At 43.6% G+C, this 19,993-nt stretch overlaps 1 protein-coding gene across 3 annotated transcripts in view; it reads right to left on the bottom strand.

Annotated features, from left to right (window-relative positions):
• Positions 1-19,993, bottom strand: part of LOC139408582 (splicing factor, suppressor of white-apricot homolog) — a 132,116-nt gene that overhangs the window by 75,618 nt on the left and 36,505 nt on the right. For all 3 annotated transcript variants that reach the window (XM_071152646.1, XM_071152645.1, XM_071152647.1), the window contains exons 8-12: positions 19,534-19,864; positions 19,231-19,380; positions 19,020-19,113; positions 3,067-3,172; positions 819-1,058 (exon numbers count right to left, since the gene is read on the bottom strand). In XM_071152646.1, coding sequence (XP_071008747.1) covers positions 819-1,058; positions 3,067-3,172; positions 19,020-19,113; positions 19,231-19,380; positions 19,534-19,864 — 921 coding nt within the window. The remainder of the gene's footprint in view (positions 1-818; positions 1,059-3,066; positions 3,173-19,019; positions 19,114-19,230; positions 19,381-19,533; positions 19,865-19,993) is intronic.

Genomic DNA, 19,993 nt, shown 5'->3' on the forward strand with positions numbered 1-19,993 from the left:
ACCCCTCCTGTCTCAGCCTTCAGTATTTATGCTGCAGTAGTTTATGTGTCGGGGGGCTAGAGTCAGTTTATTATATCTGGAGTACTTCTCCTGTCTTATCCGGTGTCCTGTGTGAATTTAAATATGCTCTCTCTAATTCTCTCTTTCTTTCTCTCTATCAGAGGACCTGAGCCCTAGGACCATGCCTCAGGACTACCTGGCATGATGACTCCTTGCTGTCCTCAGTCCACCTGGCCGTGCTGCTGCTCCAGTTTCAACTGTTCTGCCTGCGACTATGGAACCCTGACCTGTTCACCGGACGTGCTACCTGTCCCAGACCTGCGGTTTTCAACTCTCTAGAGACAGCAGGAGTGGTAGAGATACTCTTAATGATTGGCTATGAAAAGCCAACTGACATTTACTCCTGAGGTGCTGACCTGTTGCACCCTCGACAACTACTGTGATTATTATTATTTGACCATGCTGGGCATTTATGAACTTTTGAACATCTTGGCCATGTTCTGTTATAATCTCCACCCGGCACAGCCAGAAGAGGACTGGCCACCCCTCATAGCCTGGTTCCTCTCTAGGTTTCTTCCTAGGTTTTGGCCTTTCTAGGGAGTTTTTCCTAGCCACCGTGCTTCTACACCTGCATTGCTAGCTGTTTGGGGTTTTAGGCTGGGTTTCTGTACAGCACTTTGAGATATCAGCTGATGTAAGAAGGGCTATATAAATACATTTTATTTGATATTCCAAAAAAAGCTTTTAGGTAAAGTAAAAATCAGACGTTCCTTAATATGTAAAGTTCAGCCACATTGATACATTAAATAGTTAGCTACCTTGCTTAGCCTCCAGCTCCTCCAGGGTGAGAGTGGGTCTCTTCTCCTCGGGGGCGGGGGATGCAGGAACCTCTCTGACCACCATCTCTGCCCCGTCTCGGAGGGCCTCCTGACCCTCCTCCCCCAGCAACTTGTCCAGGTCATCGTCCGAGTCGTCGTCCAGTCGCACACGGTTCTTCTCCAGCGGAAGCATGTCGTTTTCTTTGGCTTTGATGGCAAAGCAGATCGGCGCAAAGGATGCTGGGAAGGAAGGCAGAGGTGAAAGAGAGAGGAGGAGGCGTTTGATTAAAGCGAGCTGTCGTTTGAGATGAAAATGTGTTCGCGGTAACAGTCACTCCTTTTACCATATACCATTAACCTTCCCCAGGCAGACAGAGTGAGTATCTCCAGCTGGGGGTTTAATGTCCTTACCATGGGCCAGACATGAGCCTCAGCCAGCCAGAATACTTTATGAACAGCCTGTAGCCACTTAATCATAACTGCCATTTACTAGCTGATAGCTCCAAATTAAGCCACACACACACACACACAAACCAACCAACCAGCCAACCTCACACGCACGCTTGCCACCCCCATGAGCAGACACAAACTGTACCTCCATGTGTATGTTGCCTGTGTGTGTGTATAAGCATTGCAGATACACTGCCGATTTTGCAGGTTTTCCTACTTATAAAAGCATGTAGAGGTCTGTAATTTTTATCATAGATACACTTCAACTGTGAGAGACGGAATCTAAAACAAAAATGCAGAAAATCACATTGTATGATTTTTAAGTAATTAATTTGCATTTTATTGCATGACATAAGTATTTGATACATCAGAAAAGCAGAACTTAATATTTGGTGCAGAAACCTTTGTTTGCAATTACAGAGATCATACGTTTCCTGTAGTTCTTGATCAGGTTTGCACACACTGCAGCAGGGATTTTGGCCCACTCCTCCATACAGACCTTCTCCAGATCCTTCAGGTTTCTGGGCTGTCGCTGGGCAATACGGACTTTCAGCTCCCTCCAAATATTTTCTATTGGGTTCAGGTCTGGAGACTGGCTAGGCCACTCCAGGACCTTGAGATGCTTCTTACAGAGCCACTCCTTAGTTGCCCTGGCTGTGAGTTTCGGGTCGTTGTCATGCTGGAAGACCCAGCCACGACCCATCTTCAATGCTCTTACTGAGGGAAGGAGGATGTTGGCCAAGATCTCGCGATACATGGCCCCATCCAAACTCCCCTCAATACGGTGCAGTCGTCCTGTCCCCTTTGCATCCCCAAACAATGATGTTTCCACCACCATGCTTCACGGTTGGGATGGTGTTCTTGGGGTTGTACTCATCCTTCTTCTTCCTCCAAACACGGCGAGTGGAGTTTAGACAAAAAAGCTCTATTTTTGTCTCATCAGACCACATGACCTTCTCCCATTCCTCTTCTGGATCATCCAGATGGTCATTGGCAAACCACAGACGGGCCTGGACATGCGCTGGCTTGAGCAATGGGACCTTGCGTGCGCTGCAGGATTTTAATCCATGACGGCGTAGTGTGTTACTAATGGTTTTCTTTGAGACTGTGGTCCCAGCTCTCTTCAGGTCATTGACCAGGTCCTGCCGTGTAGTTCTGAGCTGATCACTCACCTTCCTCATGATCACTGATGCCCCACGAGGTGAGATCTTGCATGGAGCCCCAGGGTGATTGACCATCATCTTGAACTTCTTCCATTTTCTAATAATTGCGCCAACAGTTGTTGCCTTCTCACCAAGCTGCTTGCCTATTGTCCTGTAGCCCATCCCAGCCTTGTGCAGGTCTACAATTTTATCCCTGTTGTCCTTACACAGCTCTCTGATCTTGGCCATTGTGGAGAGGTTGGAATCTGTTTGATTGAGTGTGTGGGCAGGTGTCTTTTATACAGGTAACGAGTTCAAACAGGTGCAGTTAATACAGGTAATGAGTGGAGAACAGGAGGGCTTCTTAAGAAAAATGTCTGTGAGAGCCGGAATTCTTACTGGTTGGTATGTGATTAAATACTTATGTCATGCAAAAAAATGCAAATGAATTACTTAAAAATCATACAATGTGATTTTCTGTCTCTCACAGTTGAAGTGTACCTATGATAAAAATTACAGACCTCTACATACTTTGTAAGTAGGAAAACCTGCAAAATCAGCAGTGTATCAAATACTTGTTCTCTCCACTGTATGTGTGTTGCGGGTGCGTGTATGCGCACTTGTGCATCTGTGTCCACGTCTACATCACACCTTACCTTTTATTAGCTTGCCCTCCATCAATTTGTCAGAGGGACAGTTACCCACGCTGCCGCCATCAGTCTCCCCCTCTCCTAGGCCCACATTGTCTGACGGAGAGCCACACTACAGGATGGAGGAACGGAGAGAGAGAGAAAGAGGAGAATAAAGAGAGAGAGAGAGAGAGGTTCAAATTTCTTTCCTCAGGGCCTGGGGGTGAGACTGGGAGGCATCTTGAGCCCCATCCTCTTTAAGAATAGAACATTCTGCAGCCCCCCCAACCAAGGAAGGCCTACAGGAGCACCTAGATATTCTGCAAAGATTCTGTCAGACCTGGGCCCTGACAGTAAAACTAAGACAAAAATAATGGTGTTCCAAAAAGAATCCAGTTGCCAGGACCATGAATACACTGTTGCCCTAGAGCACACAAAAAAACTATACCTACCTCGGCCTAAACATCAGCACCAATATGACATTTTTGTTCGATACCGATATCCGATATTTGCCTCGCCAAAAAAACTGATACAGATAACCAATGTTTAACATTTTAGTGGCCTTTTAAGCATTCTAGTACAGTTAAATAGTTAACACACACACACACGGATGCAGCGGTCTAAGGCACTGCATCTCAGTGTCACTACAGTGCCTGGTTCAAATCTAGGCTGTATCACATCCGGCTGTGATTGGGAGTCCCATAGGGCGGTGCATAATTGGTCCAGCATCGTCCAGGCCGTCATTGTAAATAAGAAATTGTTCTTAACTGACTTGCCGTGTTATATAAAAGGTCACACACATACAAAAGTTATTTTGTTGGCATTTCCGTATGTCCCCATTAACAGTAAAACATAATCAAAACATATTTATTTCACTTATTTGTGCTGTTCATTTGTTCAGTAATTTAATTCTCAACCAGGATTTCTATAGAACGCCGTTTGGGTCTACGCGTCTCAAATAACACTATTTGACGTGTCAAATAAGCTTGTTGACCAATCAGGACCTGAATATGACTGCACGTCACATAATAATTTTACGCGTTCATTAATTTTTTACGTAGTTATTACACATAGATTACACTATCTTTTCGTATTTCATATGTCACAACGGTTCATCGATATGTATGATATGATGCTGGTAAAGTTGTCTCACACACCTACAGTGCTGGTCATAAAAAAAGCTAGATAGCTTATGGATGCAAACAATGTTCTTCCCCAAAAACATAGCAAAATGACAATCTGTTTCAGTAGCTATAGTTTGCTAGCTAACTATATAGCTACGTGTCATCATCTAAAATAACCCTCATTTATAAGACAGTTCTTATTTGATTAATAAGCTAGCCACAATAAGGATTAGCGACAATAGTGGACTTTGTGGTTAGCCTTCAAAATAAAAGTACGGCATAATTCTACTATTTGTATTCATTTGCATGACATACTTTTATTTTGAAGGTAAACCACAAATTCCACTATTGTGCCTAATCCTTATTGTGGCTAGCTTCACAACACATAACCCGGTCCGGTCGACCCCCACTATCCAGATGAAGCTAGTTGGCTGCTTAGAACGTTAGCTTGGGCAACAAGCTTAAGTAGCTGGCTAGCTATTTATTTTAATGAACTGAAGTTCAATTTCAATAGGCGAACAACAAGTGGCAACCTAGCTAATACTTACTTACAAGGATTCCTAAATCCTTGCTAAGAATAATGAAAATGACTGCAGTGTCTACTGGCCATTGTTTTCAGGCTGGTTGTATTGGTGCTAGCTAGGTACGAAGCTAAAGCTAGCTACCCCAGAAGTTGCTGTCGTACAAATTATGCTTTATTACCAACGCGGTATTGTAAACACATCGTTCGTGGCCGGTGTTTGCAGACTTTTTTTGTACAGCTTTGACAGTGCTACTGTATCTTTTTTAACACGCAAAGACCCAAACGGCGCTCCATAGTATGTATGTTGTGAAGCTAATAGCAGTGACGCTATTACTATGTAACTCTGGTTAGGCAACATCCGAAAAATAGCACAAATATAGCACACTTGGTAGTGTGTACCGGTGCTCGATCAGTCGGCCAAAGCCAACATCACCCATTGATTGTCAAGGGGAATGAATTCCATTATGTTGGCTTTAATGGATGTCTCACTGAAATGTTCTTACTCTTTCAAATGACTGCTAGATCCACACAGCAGACATTGTGGGCTAGGTTAGGAATGCTGTGTTGCATGTGTAGCGCAACATTTTTCTTGGTGTCAGTACGTAATGTACTTACTTTATATAGATATGCACAGCAGCTTTGACATCAGGCTTCAACATCGGGCCAATACCGATATTGGCATTTTTAGCTAATATCGGCCGATTCCGACATGTTCACCGATATATGGTGCATCCCTAAATCAGCATCACAGTTAACTTCCACAAAGCTATGAACGATCTGAGAAACAAGGCAAGAAGGGCCTTATAAGCCATCAAAAGGAAAATACAATTTGGCATCCAAATTCGGATCTGGCTGAAAATACTTCAAATCAGTTATAGTCCTCTATGGTTGTGAGGTCTGGGGTCGGCTCAATACCAAGAATTCACAACATGGGGCAAACACCAAATTGAGACTGCATGCTAATTATCAAAATCTAGAAAAGAACAATTAACATCTACAGCCACCTAAAAATAAGTGATTATCAAACCTTCCATAACAAAGCCCACACCTGCAGGAGAGATGAATCTCAGCCAGCTGTTACAGGGACTCTGTTGACAAACAAACCCCACAAAGCTCCAGGACAGCATACAATTTTGACCCAACCAAATCATGAGAAAACAAAAAGATATTTAACTTGACACATTGGAAAGAATAAAAGGAAGTGCACAAACTGTAATGCTAGTTGGCCCTAAACAGAGTACACCGTAGCAGAATACCTGAACACTGTGACTGATCCAAAATTAAGGAAAGCTTTGATTATGTACAGACTCAGTGAGCATAGCCTTTCTATTGAGATCCACAAAGAATTTGAAAACAAACTCCCATATCTATTAGGTGAAATACCACATTGTGCCACCACAGCAGCAAGATGTGTTGACCTGTTGTCACAAGAAAAGGGCAACCAGTGAAGAACAAACATCATTCTGAATAAAAACCTATATGTATCTGTTTATTTTCCATTTCATATTTAAACTATTTGCACATTGTTTCATCACTAAACATAGTCAATAATATAGTATTTGAAATGTCTAAATTTTCTTTTAAAACTTTACTGTTAGAGTACTTCAATTGTTTATTTCACTTTTGTTTATTGTCTATTCCAATGCTTTGGCAATTAAAACATGTTCCCCATGCCAATGAAGCCCTTTGAATTGAGATGGAGAGTTATTTTAAGAACAAAGTGCTCGGGGTTGTCCTAAGAATAAAAAATTAGAACATGCCAGATACAATACTGTACCGTTTTAGACCTCATCAATTAGTGAACCGAAAATGATTTAGAACTTACAAGGGTGGTGCTTTTTATATTTCATCGAAATCCATTTATGTCTGTTTCTGCATTGTACTTTTAAGACGCTTTGTACTTATGACGCTTTGTGCTAAGGCTAAGTGATGTCAGCATGCTATTTGTTTGTTTGGGATTGGGTTTAAAAGTTGACAGTCAAAAATAGATGCAAGTGAGGCACAGTGAGGGTTGGTTGCAGGCTGAACGGTAAGGGAAAGCCATTTCACACTACGTAGGGCCGATCACTCCTCTCCCCCACTCTCTGTCGGCCTGGTTCTCATTGGAATGCTCTGCCCGCTCTGTGCACCGTTTACTACGGGACACTGATGGAGGGGTTTAATCATAGCAACATACAGTGGTGGAGGGACCAATGGACAGCCAGTTCGACATGGCCCAGTCAAAGTGGGGAGAACACATGCTTCATGTCGTCTCCTCAGAATACAGTCCCTAAATCTTACCATGCCAGCTCACTATATTTTTTAATTGAACCTTTATTTAACTCTTATTTAACTCGGCAAGTCAGTTTAGAACAAATTCTTATTTACAATGACGGCCTACCAAATGGCAAAAGGACTCCTGAGGGGACGAGAGCTGGGATTAAAAATAATTTACAAATATAAATATACATCACGACAAGAGAGACAATTCAACACTACATAAAGAGAGACCTAAGACAACATAGCAAGGCAGCAACAACATGGCACAAACATTGGGCACAGACAACAGAACAAGGGGCAGGAAGGTAGAGACAACCATACAGAGACCGAGGAGGAAAGGGACTAGCCTGAGCACCAGATCGGAGAACATGTTGTATGTTAGCGAATAGTCATCACTAGCTTGCTAGTAGGAATATGAAAAGAAGAGTCTGGACTTCAGGCTAGCCGTTAAGAGACAAGAAAACAATATGTAGGCTATTTTCTCCCACATTTATTTTTTTGTTGATTTTTTATATTTTTTGACATCTCCTTACATGAGGATAAACTAGACACTCATAATCCTACTTCATATTTTATGCATGATGTCATGATTGTTGGGCAATAGGTCTGACAAGGCTGCCCTTGTAGCTGACAGCCTAGGCCTCAACTACCTGGAAGAACTTTGCAGCAAGTGTTTCTGATTAATAACCATTGCCATGATAGTGGGTGTTAACATTTAAATAAGACCCAGCCCTGAAATAAAACATAGGCTGAAAAGAATTTGCACGTCATCTCGTAGGAAAAGACATGCAAGACTCACAGAAACAGAAACATCCAAAGTCACACATTCTGATTTGGTACTTCAAGCCAAAATATATCATACTTTGACTGAAAACGATGATTTATTGAGTTACATCATTGTGGAACATCATGGGTAGGCTTTGGCCATCGTCTCTCCACTCGAAAAAGGGGATTTCTACTGGTGTGGGCGTTTAACGTCACTGTCTGACAAGTCCTGATGGACTTCTGGCGCTTTCAGGACAACTGGGTACTCAGGAAAAAAATGAGATCAAATCATGACGTTTGTGATGTTCAAGTCATTTCTAGAAAGATACCAGAGTTTCTGACTTGGAATTCCGATTTGGATGACCGTTCAAAACTATTTTTCCCCAGTCTGAGATGATTTTTTTCAGAGTTCCCAGTTATGTTGAATACACTGAAGTCAGAAGAAATTTCCAAGTTCCCAATTGTCCATGTAAGTCAGTACTGACTTACCATACCTCATTGGGCGGCAGGGTAGCCTAGTGGTTAGAGCGTTGGACTAGTAACCGGAAGGTTGCGAGTTCAAACCCCCGAGCTGACAAGGTACAAATCTGTCGTTCTGCCCCTGAACAGGCAGTTAACCCACTGTTCCCAGGCCGTCATTGAAAATAAGAATTTGTTCTTAACTGACTTGCCTGGTTAAATAAAGGTAAAAATAAAAAAAAAAAAAAAAATTAACAGGGGCCTGAGGTGAGAAAAAAAAGAGATACGGGATCTGAATGCATCAAACATCATATGTCATCACACAGTGTCTAAGAGAGGTGGTGCTACTACCTCACCTAAGGAACTGGGACACAAAAAAAAAGGAAAGAGAAAAGAATAGGAAAAGGAAAGCTAAAGAAAGGAGAGAGAATTAACTGAACCACTTGTGTTCAGGGACGCGTAGGTGTTCCCCCTCGTTTTGGCCCTTCAAAGGCTCTCTCACGTACCGGCAGAGCAGAGCCACACAGATGCAGGCACAAATCAAGAACAATGCTTTCTGCCACGAGACTAACCTTGCTTTAAAGTCAGGCGGGAGAACGAATGGCTTAAGGAAGGTAATGAATTGACCTCCGTCACTGGAGGGGAGAGAGAGAGGAAGGGAGGGGGAAGAGGGGGGAGGGAGAGAAGGAGTGGGCATAGTACTCACTCCTGTGGATCAGAGACTTTACAGTATGAAAGGATGCAGTAGCAGTGTAGAGTGGAGGAGAGGAGGGATAAGGATAGAGTCTGGAAGAGGGTAAAACAAAGCAAGTCAGGCACTATTGTATCTACTGAAAATGTCTATTCGGAGAAGCAGCTTGAAAGGACATTTCCCTTGAATTTGACAAAGCAGTAGTGGGGGAAATATCTGTGAAATATTGATGTATCAGGTTCCCACTACTCTCCCCACCACTGTGTCACTTGGGTCCTTTGATGGAGGCTGGAGCTGGAGGGGGGACAGGCAGGGACAGAGGCAGCCATGCAATGTGGTTGGCCCTGGGGTGGGACACCACTGCCAGAGAGTGGACATCCGCAACCCAGCAAGGAGGCACCAAAGTCAGGCCTGCAGCCCCAGCAGCTGGTGGAGACAGGAGGGGAGGGACTGCGACAGCCAAAGCTAACTAAGGATGACGCATCATGAGTAGCCTGTAAACAAGGCCCTAAACTGCAGACAGAGTGTGTGAGTGGCTGCTGCCAAAATACTGCAGAAAGTGTGTGTGAGTGTGTTTGTTCAGTATGTGTTTGTTTGTGTGTGTGGATTGTTTTTAACAGCCTTAGGTTAGCCCTAGCTTTAAAGTGAAGCTCACACACACAGCAAGTAGTTGATCATGTATTCTATCTGCTCATCAAGCCAGTAGTGACGCACAACCACAAAAAAAACTCTACAGAACACTGCAACACTGCAAAAGTGGGAGAAAGAGCGTTTAAAATGTTCCCATCTAAAGTGGGTTTCACTTTGTAGAACAAGTCTTTGAGGGAGAGCTACAAGCTACAATGAGGCTAATCTTATTCAGCAAGAACCAGCTGAAGCCCCAGAAGCCAAGCTGTCCCTGGAGAGATACACTACAACAGAACTACGTCGCTCTCGCTCTCTGCTCTCTCCCCAAAAACTCTCTGCTGCCTGCATCCACCTCTGGTTCCATTATCAGGTATTTGCTGCTGTATCATAACTGCCTCAAAATGGTTAATATTCCAGTGATCATTGGGAACCCTGTACCCAATCAGTCATCAAACTATGGATATTGATCTAATTTGCAGAACGTGTAAGTGTGTGCGTTTGTGTAAGTTTAGGTGTGTGCGTGCGCGCATGAGTGTGTGTATTTGCGCGCACATGTGACAAGGCAAATGTGTTTCCTTCTGGTTCATTGGTGAAATTGTCAGCAAAACACAAACAACTTAGAAAACTGGGGGGGATGTTTAATCTTTTTTTTCTCCACTGTCTCTCTTCAATCTGTTTGGACTGAAAGCGAATGTAGCAATCACACCTAAGGTCATTTAAAAAAAAAAAATGAATAGTCTAAAATGGGAGCTTTCATTCACAAAGTCAAAAGAGTACCTTAAAGATTGGCAGCATCTGCCAAACACTTGGGTGCTCAGGCTAGGGAGAACGGAGCAGAGCTGTGGATTTAGCATTATATTCAGACACAAGCTGCTACAGCCAACTGTTAGAATGAACATATTTTATATTCATAATTAGTACTGAGAGGAGAAAACTTATTTCATGCACCTTACAAGCAGGGTGATGTGCAGTATGTAATTGTGTGGTATCCAGACACTCGGATGCAGGACAGGGTGCATTAAGAACATTCTTGTAGTTCCCCTTGCTTTAATTCAAGCTATAATAACATTATATTCATTTTATGAGTCACTTATACCTGGATCATGTTGTAGAACAATCCTCTGCAACTTTTTCATAAATAATAGGAGATCTGTCTGAATGCGAGCCAATTATGAGCATGCTCTGACTTTCCTCATGAGATTGAAGAAGTCTGGAGGCCCACAGATGCTTCCCACTTTTCATTAAGCTCCAGTCAAAAGCCCATCATTTTAGTAAAACACTGAGATAGCTGCCAAACCTCTGCTGGGTTGAAGCAGCAGCTATCTCGACCATCAGCACAAGCAACAGAAAAACAATATTGATGATTATAGCTTAGTGCCGACATGGCAGCAGGCGGAGTGATTACACCACCGAGGAGCGAGGATCAACAATGAGAAGAAAACACACAACCATTAAATTGATGGGAGAAACCGCCACACAAAACTAAGGCTTGGCTACAGACAATCATCATCCCAGCTAAACGAGGTCACAGAACAAAACTAATTCATATAGTAGTGGAACTGGTGGCTGGTGCTGTCAAGACCAATCTGACAAACCAGAGGCAGGGCCACAACAAGCCCAATCACTGGCTGATGCCTCCTTTGATTGATTTCACAATAAATATGAAAACCAGATTAATAATACAAATGAGAGAGGCTGCATCCCATATAGCTGTTCCCCAAATCACCAGCAGACCTCATAGTTTATGGATAAGCTAGTTAGTCGGCCGCTTGGTTTGCCTGTGGGTGCAGCCTGCTTTGTGACAGAGTACGGACTCCATACTACAAATTTCTCTCTCCCCGGAGAGACAAGTTAGTGGATTCTATTTGGCAGATGACAAATGGTTCCCCAAAGTGGGTGAAAAACTTCAAGCCTACATTTGACCACTGCTCCACTGAGGCCTTCTGACTCTGGTAGCAGACTCTGGTAACATTAAATATGTTGAGTTAAAACTACGTCAAACGAATCACTTGATCTCGAATGACCTTTCACTTTCTCAAACCTAAAGGAAACACGACACGACAACGGAAAATCACAGCCAGCCTCTACAACTCCCAAACCGGTGCATGTAAGACAGCACCTGCAAAAAAATTTTTTTTTGCACACAATGTCTCTGATGGTAGCACTGCCGAGACCCAACGAGGAAAACCAATAAATGTGAGCCATCATGCTCAGTGAACTGGCAACCATGATGGGGGGGGGGGGGTACAACACTGCAAATTAGTTCCCTGTGCACAACTAGCAGTTGAACAGTAATGTTGACCGGAGAGCTTTACAGGAATGTGACACAGGTGTTCAGCTATTCAACACCTGCTGAACCACAAGGTTGCATCAAAATGGTAGCAGTTGGGTTATACAAGGTTAGGGGAGTGTGAGATGATGCTACTGGACTATACTGTAGATAAGGCACACAGGCATTGTCAGTCCAGTACCAGCACAATGCGAACATTCATCCATATTTCATACTTCATATTAATTTCATACTCAGGGGCAGCAGAATGCAGAACTGTTGAGTGACAATGGGACACCAACTCCCTGAGTGTGAATACGCTGCCAAGTTACCCTTAGGAGGTGATGACTGAGTTACTTAGGCCTAATCATTGACAGTGAATGAGAACAGGTCTGTTTCCTCTCCACCTACATCTTCCACTGTCCTCTCCCTGAACTCACACTGCCTTTCCAACCTCTGGCTCAGAGAGACACATTAAAAGCCTGGGGTAAAATATGCGTACAAATACCTAGGTGTCTGGTTAGACTGTAAACTCTCGTTCCAAACTCACATTAAGCATCTCCAATTCAAAATTACATCTAGAAATCGGCTTTCTATTTCGCAACAAAGCCTCCTTCACTCATGCAGTCAAAGATACCCTCGTAAAACTGACTAACCTACCGATCCTTGACTTTGGCAATGTCATTTACAAGACAGCCCCTAACACTACTCAGCAAACTGGATGGAGTCTATCACAATGCCATCCGTTTTGTCACCAAAGCCCCATATCCTACAAAATCAAATCAATTTTTATTGGTCACATACACATGATTAGCAGATGTTAATGTGAGTGTAGCAAAATGCTTGTGCTTCTAGATCCGACCATGCAGTAATATCTAACAAGTATGGCTGTTTAACAGTCTGATGGCCTTGAGATAGAAGCTGTTTCTCAGTCTCTCGGTCCCAGCTTTGATGCACCTGTACTGACCTCGCCTTCTGGATGATAGCGGGGTGAACAGGCAGTGGCTCGGGTGGTTGTTGTCCTTGATGATCTTTTTAGCCTTCCTGTGACACCGGGCGGTGTAGGTGTGCTGGAGGGCAGGTAGTTTGCCCCCGGTGATGCGTTGTGCAGACCTCACTACCCTCTGGAGAGGCTTACGGTTGTGGGCCGAGCAGTTGCCGTACCAGGCGGTGATACAGCCCGACAGGATGCTCTCGATAGTGCATCTGTAGAAGTTTGAGAGTGTTTTAGGCGACAAGCCACATTTCTTCAGCCTCCTGGAGGTTGAAGAGGCACTGTTGTGCCTTCTTCACCACACTGTCTGTGTGGGTGGACCATTTCAGTTTGTCCGTGATGTGTACGTCGAGGAACTTAAAACTTTCCACCTTCTCCACTACTGTGCTGTCGATGTGGATAGGGGGGTGCTCCCTCTGCTGTTTCCTGAAGTTAACGATCATCTCTTTTGTTTTGTTGACGTTGAGTGTGAGGTTATTTTCCTGACACCACACTCCGAGTGCCCTCACTTCCTCCCTGTAGGCAGTCTCGTTGTTGTTGGTAATCAAGCCTAACACAGAAGTCTTGTCTGCAAACGTGATGATTGAGTTGGAGGCGTGCACGGCCACACAGTCATGGGTGAACAGGGAGTACAGTAGAGGGCTGAGAACGCACCCTTGTGAGGCCCCAGTGTTGAGGATCAGCGTGGTGGAGATGTTGTTTCCTACCCTCACCAACTAGGGGCGGCCCGTAAGAAAGTCCAGGACCCAGTTGCACAGGGCGGGGTCGAGACCCAGGGTCTCGAGCTTAATGACGGGTTTGGTGGGTACTATGGTGTAAAATGCTGAGCTGTAGTCAATGAACAGCAATCTTACATAGGTATTACTCTTGTCCAGATGGGTTAGGGCAGTGTGCAGTATGATTGCGATTGCGTCGTCTGTGGACCTATTGGGGCGGTAAGCAAATTGGAGTGGGTCTAGGGTGTCAGGTAGGGTGGAGGTGATATGATCCTTGACTAGTCTCTCAAAGCACTTCATGATGACGGAAGTGAGTGCTACGGGGCAATAGTCATTTAGCTCAGTTACCTTAGCTTTCTTGGGAAACTGCTCCAGGTCATCTAGAATTATTTTCTAGGTAAAGCCCCGCCTTATCTCAGCTCACTGGTCACTATAGCAACACCCACCTGTAGCACGCGCTCCAGCAGGGATATTGTACTGTTCATCCCCAAAGCCATCACTTCCTTTGGCCGCCTTTCTTTCCAGTTCTTTGCTGCCAATGACTGGAACAAATTGCAAACATCTCTGAAGCTGAGGACTTATATCGCCCTCTAACTTTAAGCATCAGCTGTCAGAGCAGCTTACCGATTACTGTACCTGTACACAGCCAATCTGTAAATAAACCCCGCACCCGACTACCTCATCCCCATATTATTAATTACCCTCTTGCTCTTTTGCACCCCAGTATCTCTACTTGCACATCATCATATGCACATCTTTCATTCCAGTATTAATGTTAACTGTAATTATTTGCGCCTCTAGGGCCTATTTAATGCCTACCACCCTACTATTCTACATTTGCACACACTGTACATAAATCTTTCTATTTTTCTTTTGTGTTATTGACTGTACATTTGTTTATGTATAACTCTGAGTTGTTGTTGCACTGCTTTGTTTTATCTTGGCCAGATCACAGTTGTAAATGAGAACTTGTTCTCAACTGGCCTACCAGTTTTTTTTATTTGTTATAAATGTGTCATAATGGCACCTGGGATTGGTTGTTAATACACTGTCTGATTCGGTAGGAGAGGAACACATAGGCGCTTTAATTCAGTGTGGCATATAAGCAATGTTCCCTGCAATTTATTAAAGGTCTGCTGATCACAAACTTCAAGGTTGTAAAAATTCTGTGCAATTTCCAGCATGCGTTTACTGTGAACACTGAGGCTGTACCCGCTTTAAGTTACAGTTTCAGACAGTGGTCAAGTAGGCTACTTTGGCTATTTGATCATAATGTAGGCCTAACAGTGGCCTACCATCAAAAACAACAGAGAAAATGCATCCCATAACATTTTAACATGGAAATAGCTGTTCTATCATTCAGCCTACAGTAGTAGTCAAGGTGTGTTGTTCAATTTAGACCTACATTCCATGAGACTTCTGAAAAAACATGCAGGGCTTGACATTAACCTGTTTATCCACTTGTCATTCAGACAAGAAGGTGACTGAAAATGTTGTTTTTGATGCATGAAACCACTTTACAAAATAAATGCATTATTATTCCCATACCATTATTACAGAGAATCAGACAAAAATACGCCAACCTCTGCCTACATAGCTTATTCAAGCTGGTCTCAAAATACAACACTGCACCTTTAAGACAAAAAAAAAATATGTTTACCTGACTCGCTTTTCAAAGATATCTAGAAATGTAGATGTTTTGTGCTCTTGTAGGAAGCAACCACTCCCATATTGCTGACTGCAAATTATGTTTAACTGGGCTAATAACTCACTAACTAGTAAAGGATATGAACAAATGTGCACACGTGGCTACACGCAGCTCTTGCTTTGATCTCAAAACAAGCCCATACACAGCTCTTGCTTTCATCTCAAAACAAGCGCATCTACTCACGACCACTCATGCTGTAAACAGTCCAGTTCAAAGTGAATGGCACAGATCCATATATGGCAATGGTCTATTTACATTTACTGTTGGCCTACTGAAGCTGACTGGTTATGGCGCACCGGTATGTAAAGAGTACGGGCTGAGTCATGCGTGTTAATGCAATAGAATCCTACTCCGATGCGTTCTGCTTATAACACAATCTCGTTTGTTATGTTGCATTGAAAGTTGCTAATATTGCTTTGATTCAATTACAATTCCCACAGTAAAAGGGAAACGTTGACGGTGTTAATTATGGGGGGAAAATTCAATATCGTGCTTCTCTGGGCGGGCGGATATATTTCTTCTGTGGGGCATTCCCGGGGAGCTGCGAGCCAGCGCACACACGCAGCTTAGAGAGAGCATTGCACAAAGATCCATTAGAGAATGGTTACAGATCAACTGTCTGCTTTGGAATGAGATGGGCTCATGCATCATATGATACACACTGGAATTTCAGTGCTCACCTGTGATTGGAGATAGAGCACAACGTAAAACGTAGAGGAGATGATTCTGGTGGAAACATATCATCAAAATAAATGATGGCTTATGATAAAACGGTCAATGAACATAGACCAAAGCATATAAAAACTACCTGGATGAGAGGAAACCATATTCATCTATATAAATCTAAACCGAGGATGAGTGTGAATACCTGAGGTACATTCTAGGCTCTGATACATCAGACAGTTCAAGTGCACTGCAGGGTTTAAAGAGGTACCTTAAGCAGAGAGACAGTACATAACCCGGCCAAAGTGGCCAGGCATATAACCAAGCAGCCAGGCCAGCCACAGCCAGACTGAATCATTTCATCTCTGTTGACACGGCTCCTAATTGAGCTGGAGACACTGGATGAATTAAACAAATTGTCCAGATTTTGCTGTAGAGCCAGGGACAGCCTGGTGGGAGAGTCAGCCAGGGGAGCAGAACTCCACTGAGGCCAGAGAGCAGAGATCCCCCTGCTCCCCTGAAAGAGAAATCACAGCCGCAGTCGCCAAATAAAAACAGACGCTGCTGACAGAGACAGAACTACTCTGCGGGAACTCACATAGCATTTCCCCCAATTCAACTTGTAGCACCCCTGCCATCGTCTCCCTTTCACCACTGTTTCTTTGTGCTTCGTTCAGTCTTTTGTCATTGTTCCACTCTCTATCCTATCCACTGTTCTTCTATTTTCCACACTGTCTTTGTCTCATGTGAGCAGCACAGCGGGTACAGAGAAGATAAATGTGAGTTAGAAAGAGAGAGTACAGTTCACACCTCTGTTCATCCAACCAATCAGGGCGATTGTATGTGCTGCAGGATACCACCTGCCTTGACTAACCTTTAGTTAGTGCGCGCCATCATCCATCTTGAGAAGAAGCAAAGTGTTGTGCTGCCGACAGACTTTTGACATGCTGTTCCTTACTGAGGTGTGTGCGTCCAGCAAATATAACCACACAATCATATAAAACATTTTCAAATGGTAACAGCTGTGTCTGTGTGGTGGTGACCATCCAGAGTAGTGATGGGTCTCAACATCATGTTCTAACCAGACAGCACTATAGTGGGCAGAACCAAACCAATCAGCATTTCGCTACACCCGCAATAACATCTGCTAAATATGTGAATGTGACCAACAAAATGTAATTTGATTTTAAGTATATAGCGGGTGAGGGCATTCTGACCACTCCAACAGGACAACAACCCTAAGCACACAGCAAGGACAATGGAGTGGCTTCGGGACAAGTCTCTGAATGTCCTTGCGTGGCCCAGCCAGAGCCCAGACTTATTTTTCAAATATAAATTCGCAAAAAAAAATTAAAAACTGTTTTCGCTTTGTCATTACGGATATTGTGTGTAGTTTGATGAGGATGGATGAGGATTTTTTTTGTTTAATCAATTTTAGAATAAGGCTGGAACGTAACAAAAAAAAAAAACTTGAAAAAGTCAAGGAATCTGAATACTTTCCAAAAGCACTGTAATGGGTGTGGGCATATCCAACTGACCGACCAGACCAGGTCCAGCTAGCCGTTTTTACACAAACTCACCCAGAGTACACAGAGAACCAAGGAGTAAATACCTTCAACATCCAAGATTTAATCTGACACAGGTTAACAACCTGCGCAGTGAGACACTTTTAAGGCAATTTCATCTACGTTCAATCCTGTGCGGGGAACGGGCAGGGATCAGCAAATTAATTTAACCAGGTGGCGAAGACCAATCATTCCAAAAGCCTGGGTGGTTTAAAATCAAAGTTTGAAAGGCACAGAGTCACATTTTTTATATCATTCCCCTGCCTTTAAAGTTTGCTAATTTGTTTACTGTAATGTTATCAGCTCGAGCAATCGTTCATACCAGGGGTACAAACAAACCACTTAAAGCACTTAGCCAGCAAATGGATGAATAAATTGTTTCTCTGTCTGTTACTGCTCACCCTTGATATCTTCTGTTTTAGAATATCTTTACAAAGTACTTACGTCTGCCTCCCACCTGAGCCCATTAAGAATTACCAGCCAACCACTTTTCCAATAATTACCAAACACAAATGAAAAGTATTCTCTTCATAAAGGCATTCAAATGTCACACAATTGAATACATGTCTACCAAGAGATGAGCCATGTAAAATGTTAGCTTTTAATACTTTATACACGTATCGCAGCACTGTTAATGTGATGGGCCGTGGCTAGATTCGTACCAGTGAGAGTCTGTCGGCCGACACCCCAGGGGAAGGTAAAAAATATATCTCTGTTGAATAACGGAGAAGTACCTGACATCCATTTGTTGTGTGATAAAACCGGGGAACTGAGCAAGAAAACAAAGCACGGCTGCATGGTTAAATGCTTTGCTTGGTCCAGGGTTAATTCACAGAGTTCGGTTTGTTATACTTAAAAACCAATGTCCTCTCACTAAAATCAGATAAGAGAGAGAGACAGAAAAATTGTGAGAGAAAGAGAGAGACGGGGTGTTGAAGAGGGTAGAGCTGTGCCCCGGGGGCTAAATGAACAGGCAGGTGCCATTCATTGAGAAAACCACACCAAAGGCACCCGCCAGCCCCTCTTTACTCTACTGCTACTCTCTGTTCATCGTATATGCATAGTCACTTTAACCATATCTACATACTACCTCAATCAGCCTGACTAACCGGTGTCTATATGTAGCCTCGCTACTTTTATAGCCTCGCTACTGTTTTTCACTGTCTTTTTACGGTTGTTTTTATTTCTTTACTTATCTATTGTTCCCTTAATACTTTTTTGCACTATTGGTTAGAGCCTGTAAGTATGCATTTCACTGTAAGGTCTACTACACCTGTTGTATTCGGAACACGTGACAAATAAACTTTGATTTGAACCTGGTAAGCAAAACAAACCTTTCAAACAGCGAGTCAAGAGCAGGCAGGCAGGCCTTTTGATATCTGGACAGCACACACAATTGATGATCTCTGATCTCAAGCATGAAAGCCTAAGAGCCAAGGCCTTCCAATGCTTTAGAGCCTTTTAAAAAGCAACCTGTAGAGAATTTCAGTGAATGAAAGGCAATATTGACTTAAGATCCATCACATCCCCAGAGGGTATATAATTAATTCAAGCAAAATGGTATTAAATGCACACTGATCAGAGAGGGAAAAGGGAAGCAAAAGGGGACAATGTTACCTCAGGCAGGCTGATTCCCTCTTTCTTCATGAAGTAATGCTTCTTGAACTCATAATAGGTGTTGTACTGGTTCCAGGACTGCAGAAAGTCAAACCTGTGTTGAAGATAGAAACACACATAAGATGTACAACCATTATATTAAACAAATAGTGCATTGTGAGCCGTTCACCTTTATTCAGTGAGGAGAAGAGCAGTGTCCGTTTCTGCTCACCTCGGGTCATTCTTGACGCGGACACTGGTCTCAAACTTGACACCGTTCCTGGCTACGTACTCAGCCAGCTTGTCAATAACCGGTTGGATGTCAGGGGGAGGGGGAATGATGGCTGGCGCTGCCACAGCAACTTGAGCAGGGGGCCGCGAACTGATTTAAGAGAGAAAGATAAGCAGAGACGGAGAGAGAGAGAGAAAGAGGCAAGAAACTTGCTTAGCAATGCATCACATTATGTGGGGGAAAAATAGGTAGTATAAGGATCAAGAAAAAATATATCCACTTCTCTCCAATAACTGTCCACACCTGGTCTCTGGTATGACAGCAGCAGGTACAACAGGAGCAGGAGGAGTTGAGAGGCGGACTGGGACCTGGCTGGGAACTGTAGTTGGCGGTGGGATAATGGGAAATGTAGTCGGAGGTGCCGTGTAGATGAACCGTGTGGTTGGCTCAGGAGGTGGAGGGGGCGTGGTCCCTGGAGGGGGCGGGGCTCCAGAGTAAGAGGGCGCGGCCAGCATGCTACCAGAGGGTAGGGAGCTGTAGTAAGCATTGGCATCTATCCCTGGGGGAGGCGGAGCCAGGCAGTAGGTCCCATCAGGTAGCATGCAGTATCCATAATACATCGCTGCCATGTCAGCTGTGGAGAGGTCAGAGAGAGAGAGGTGATGATCACTTAACATCTCAAAATAGCTCACGTCTCAAAAAGGAATTCATGCCAATACTTCAATTGCATGTGTTATTGCGTGTCTCCCCTGTTAACAAGCAG

This window comes from Oncorhynchus clarkii, chromosome 5 (assembly GCF_045791955.1).
Source record: "Oncorhynchus clarkii lewisi isolate Uvic-CL-2024 chromosome 5, UVic_Ocla_1.0, whole genome shotgun sequence".
Taxonomy (NCBI): Eukaryota; Metazoa; Chordata; class Actinopteri; order Salmoniformes; family Salmonidae; genus Oncorhynchus; species Oncorhynchus clarkii.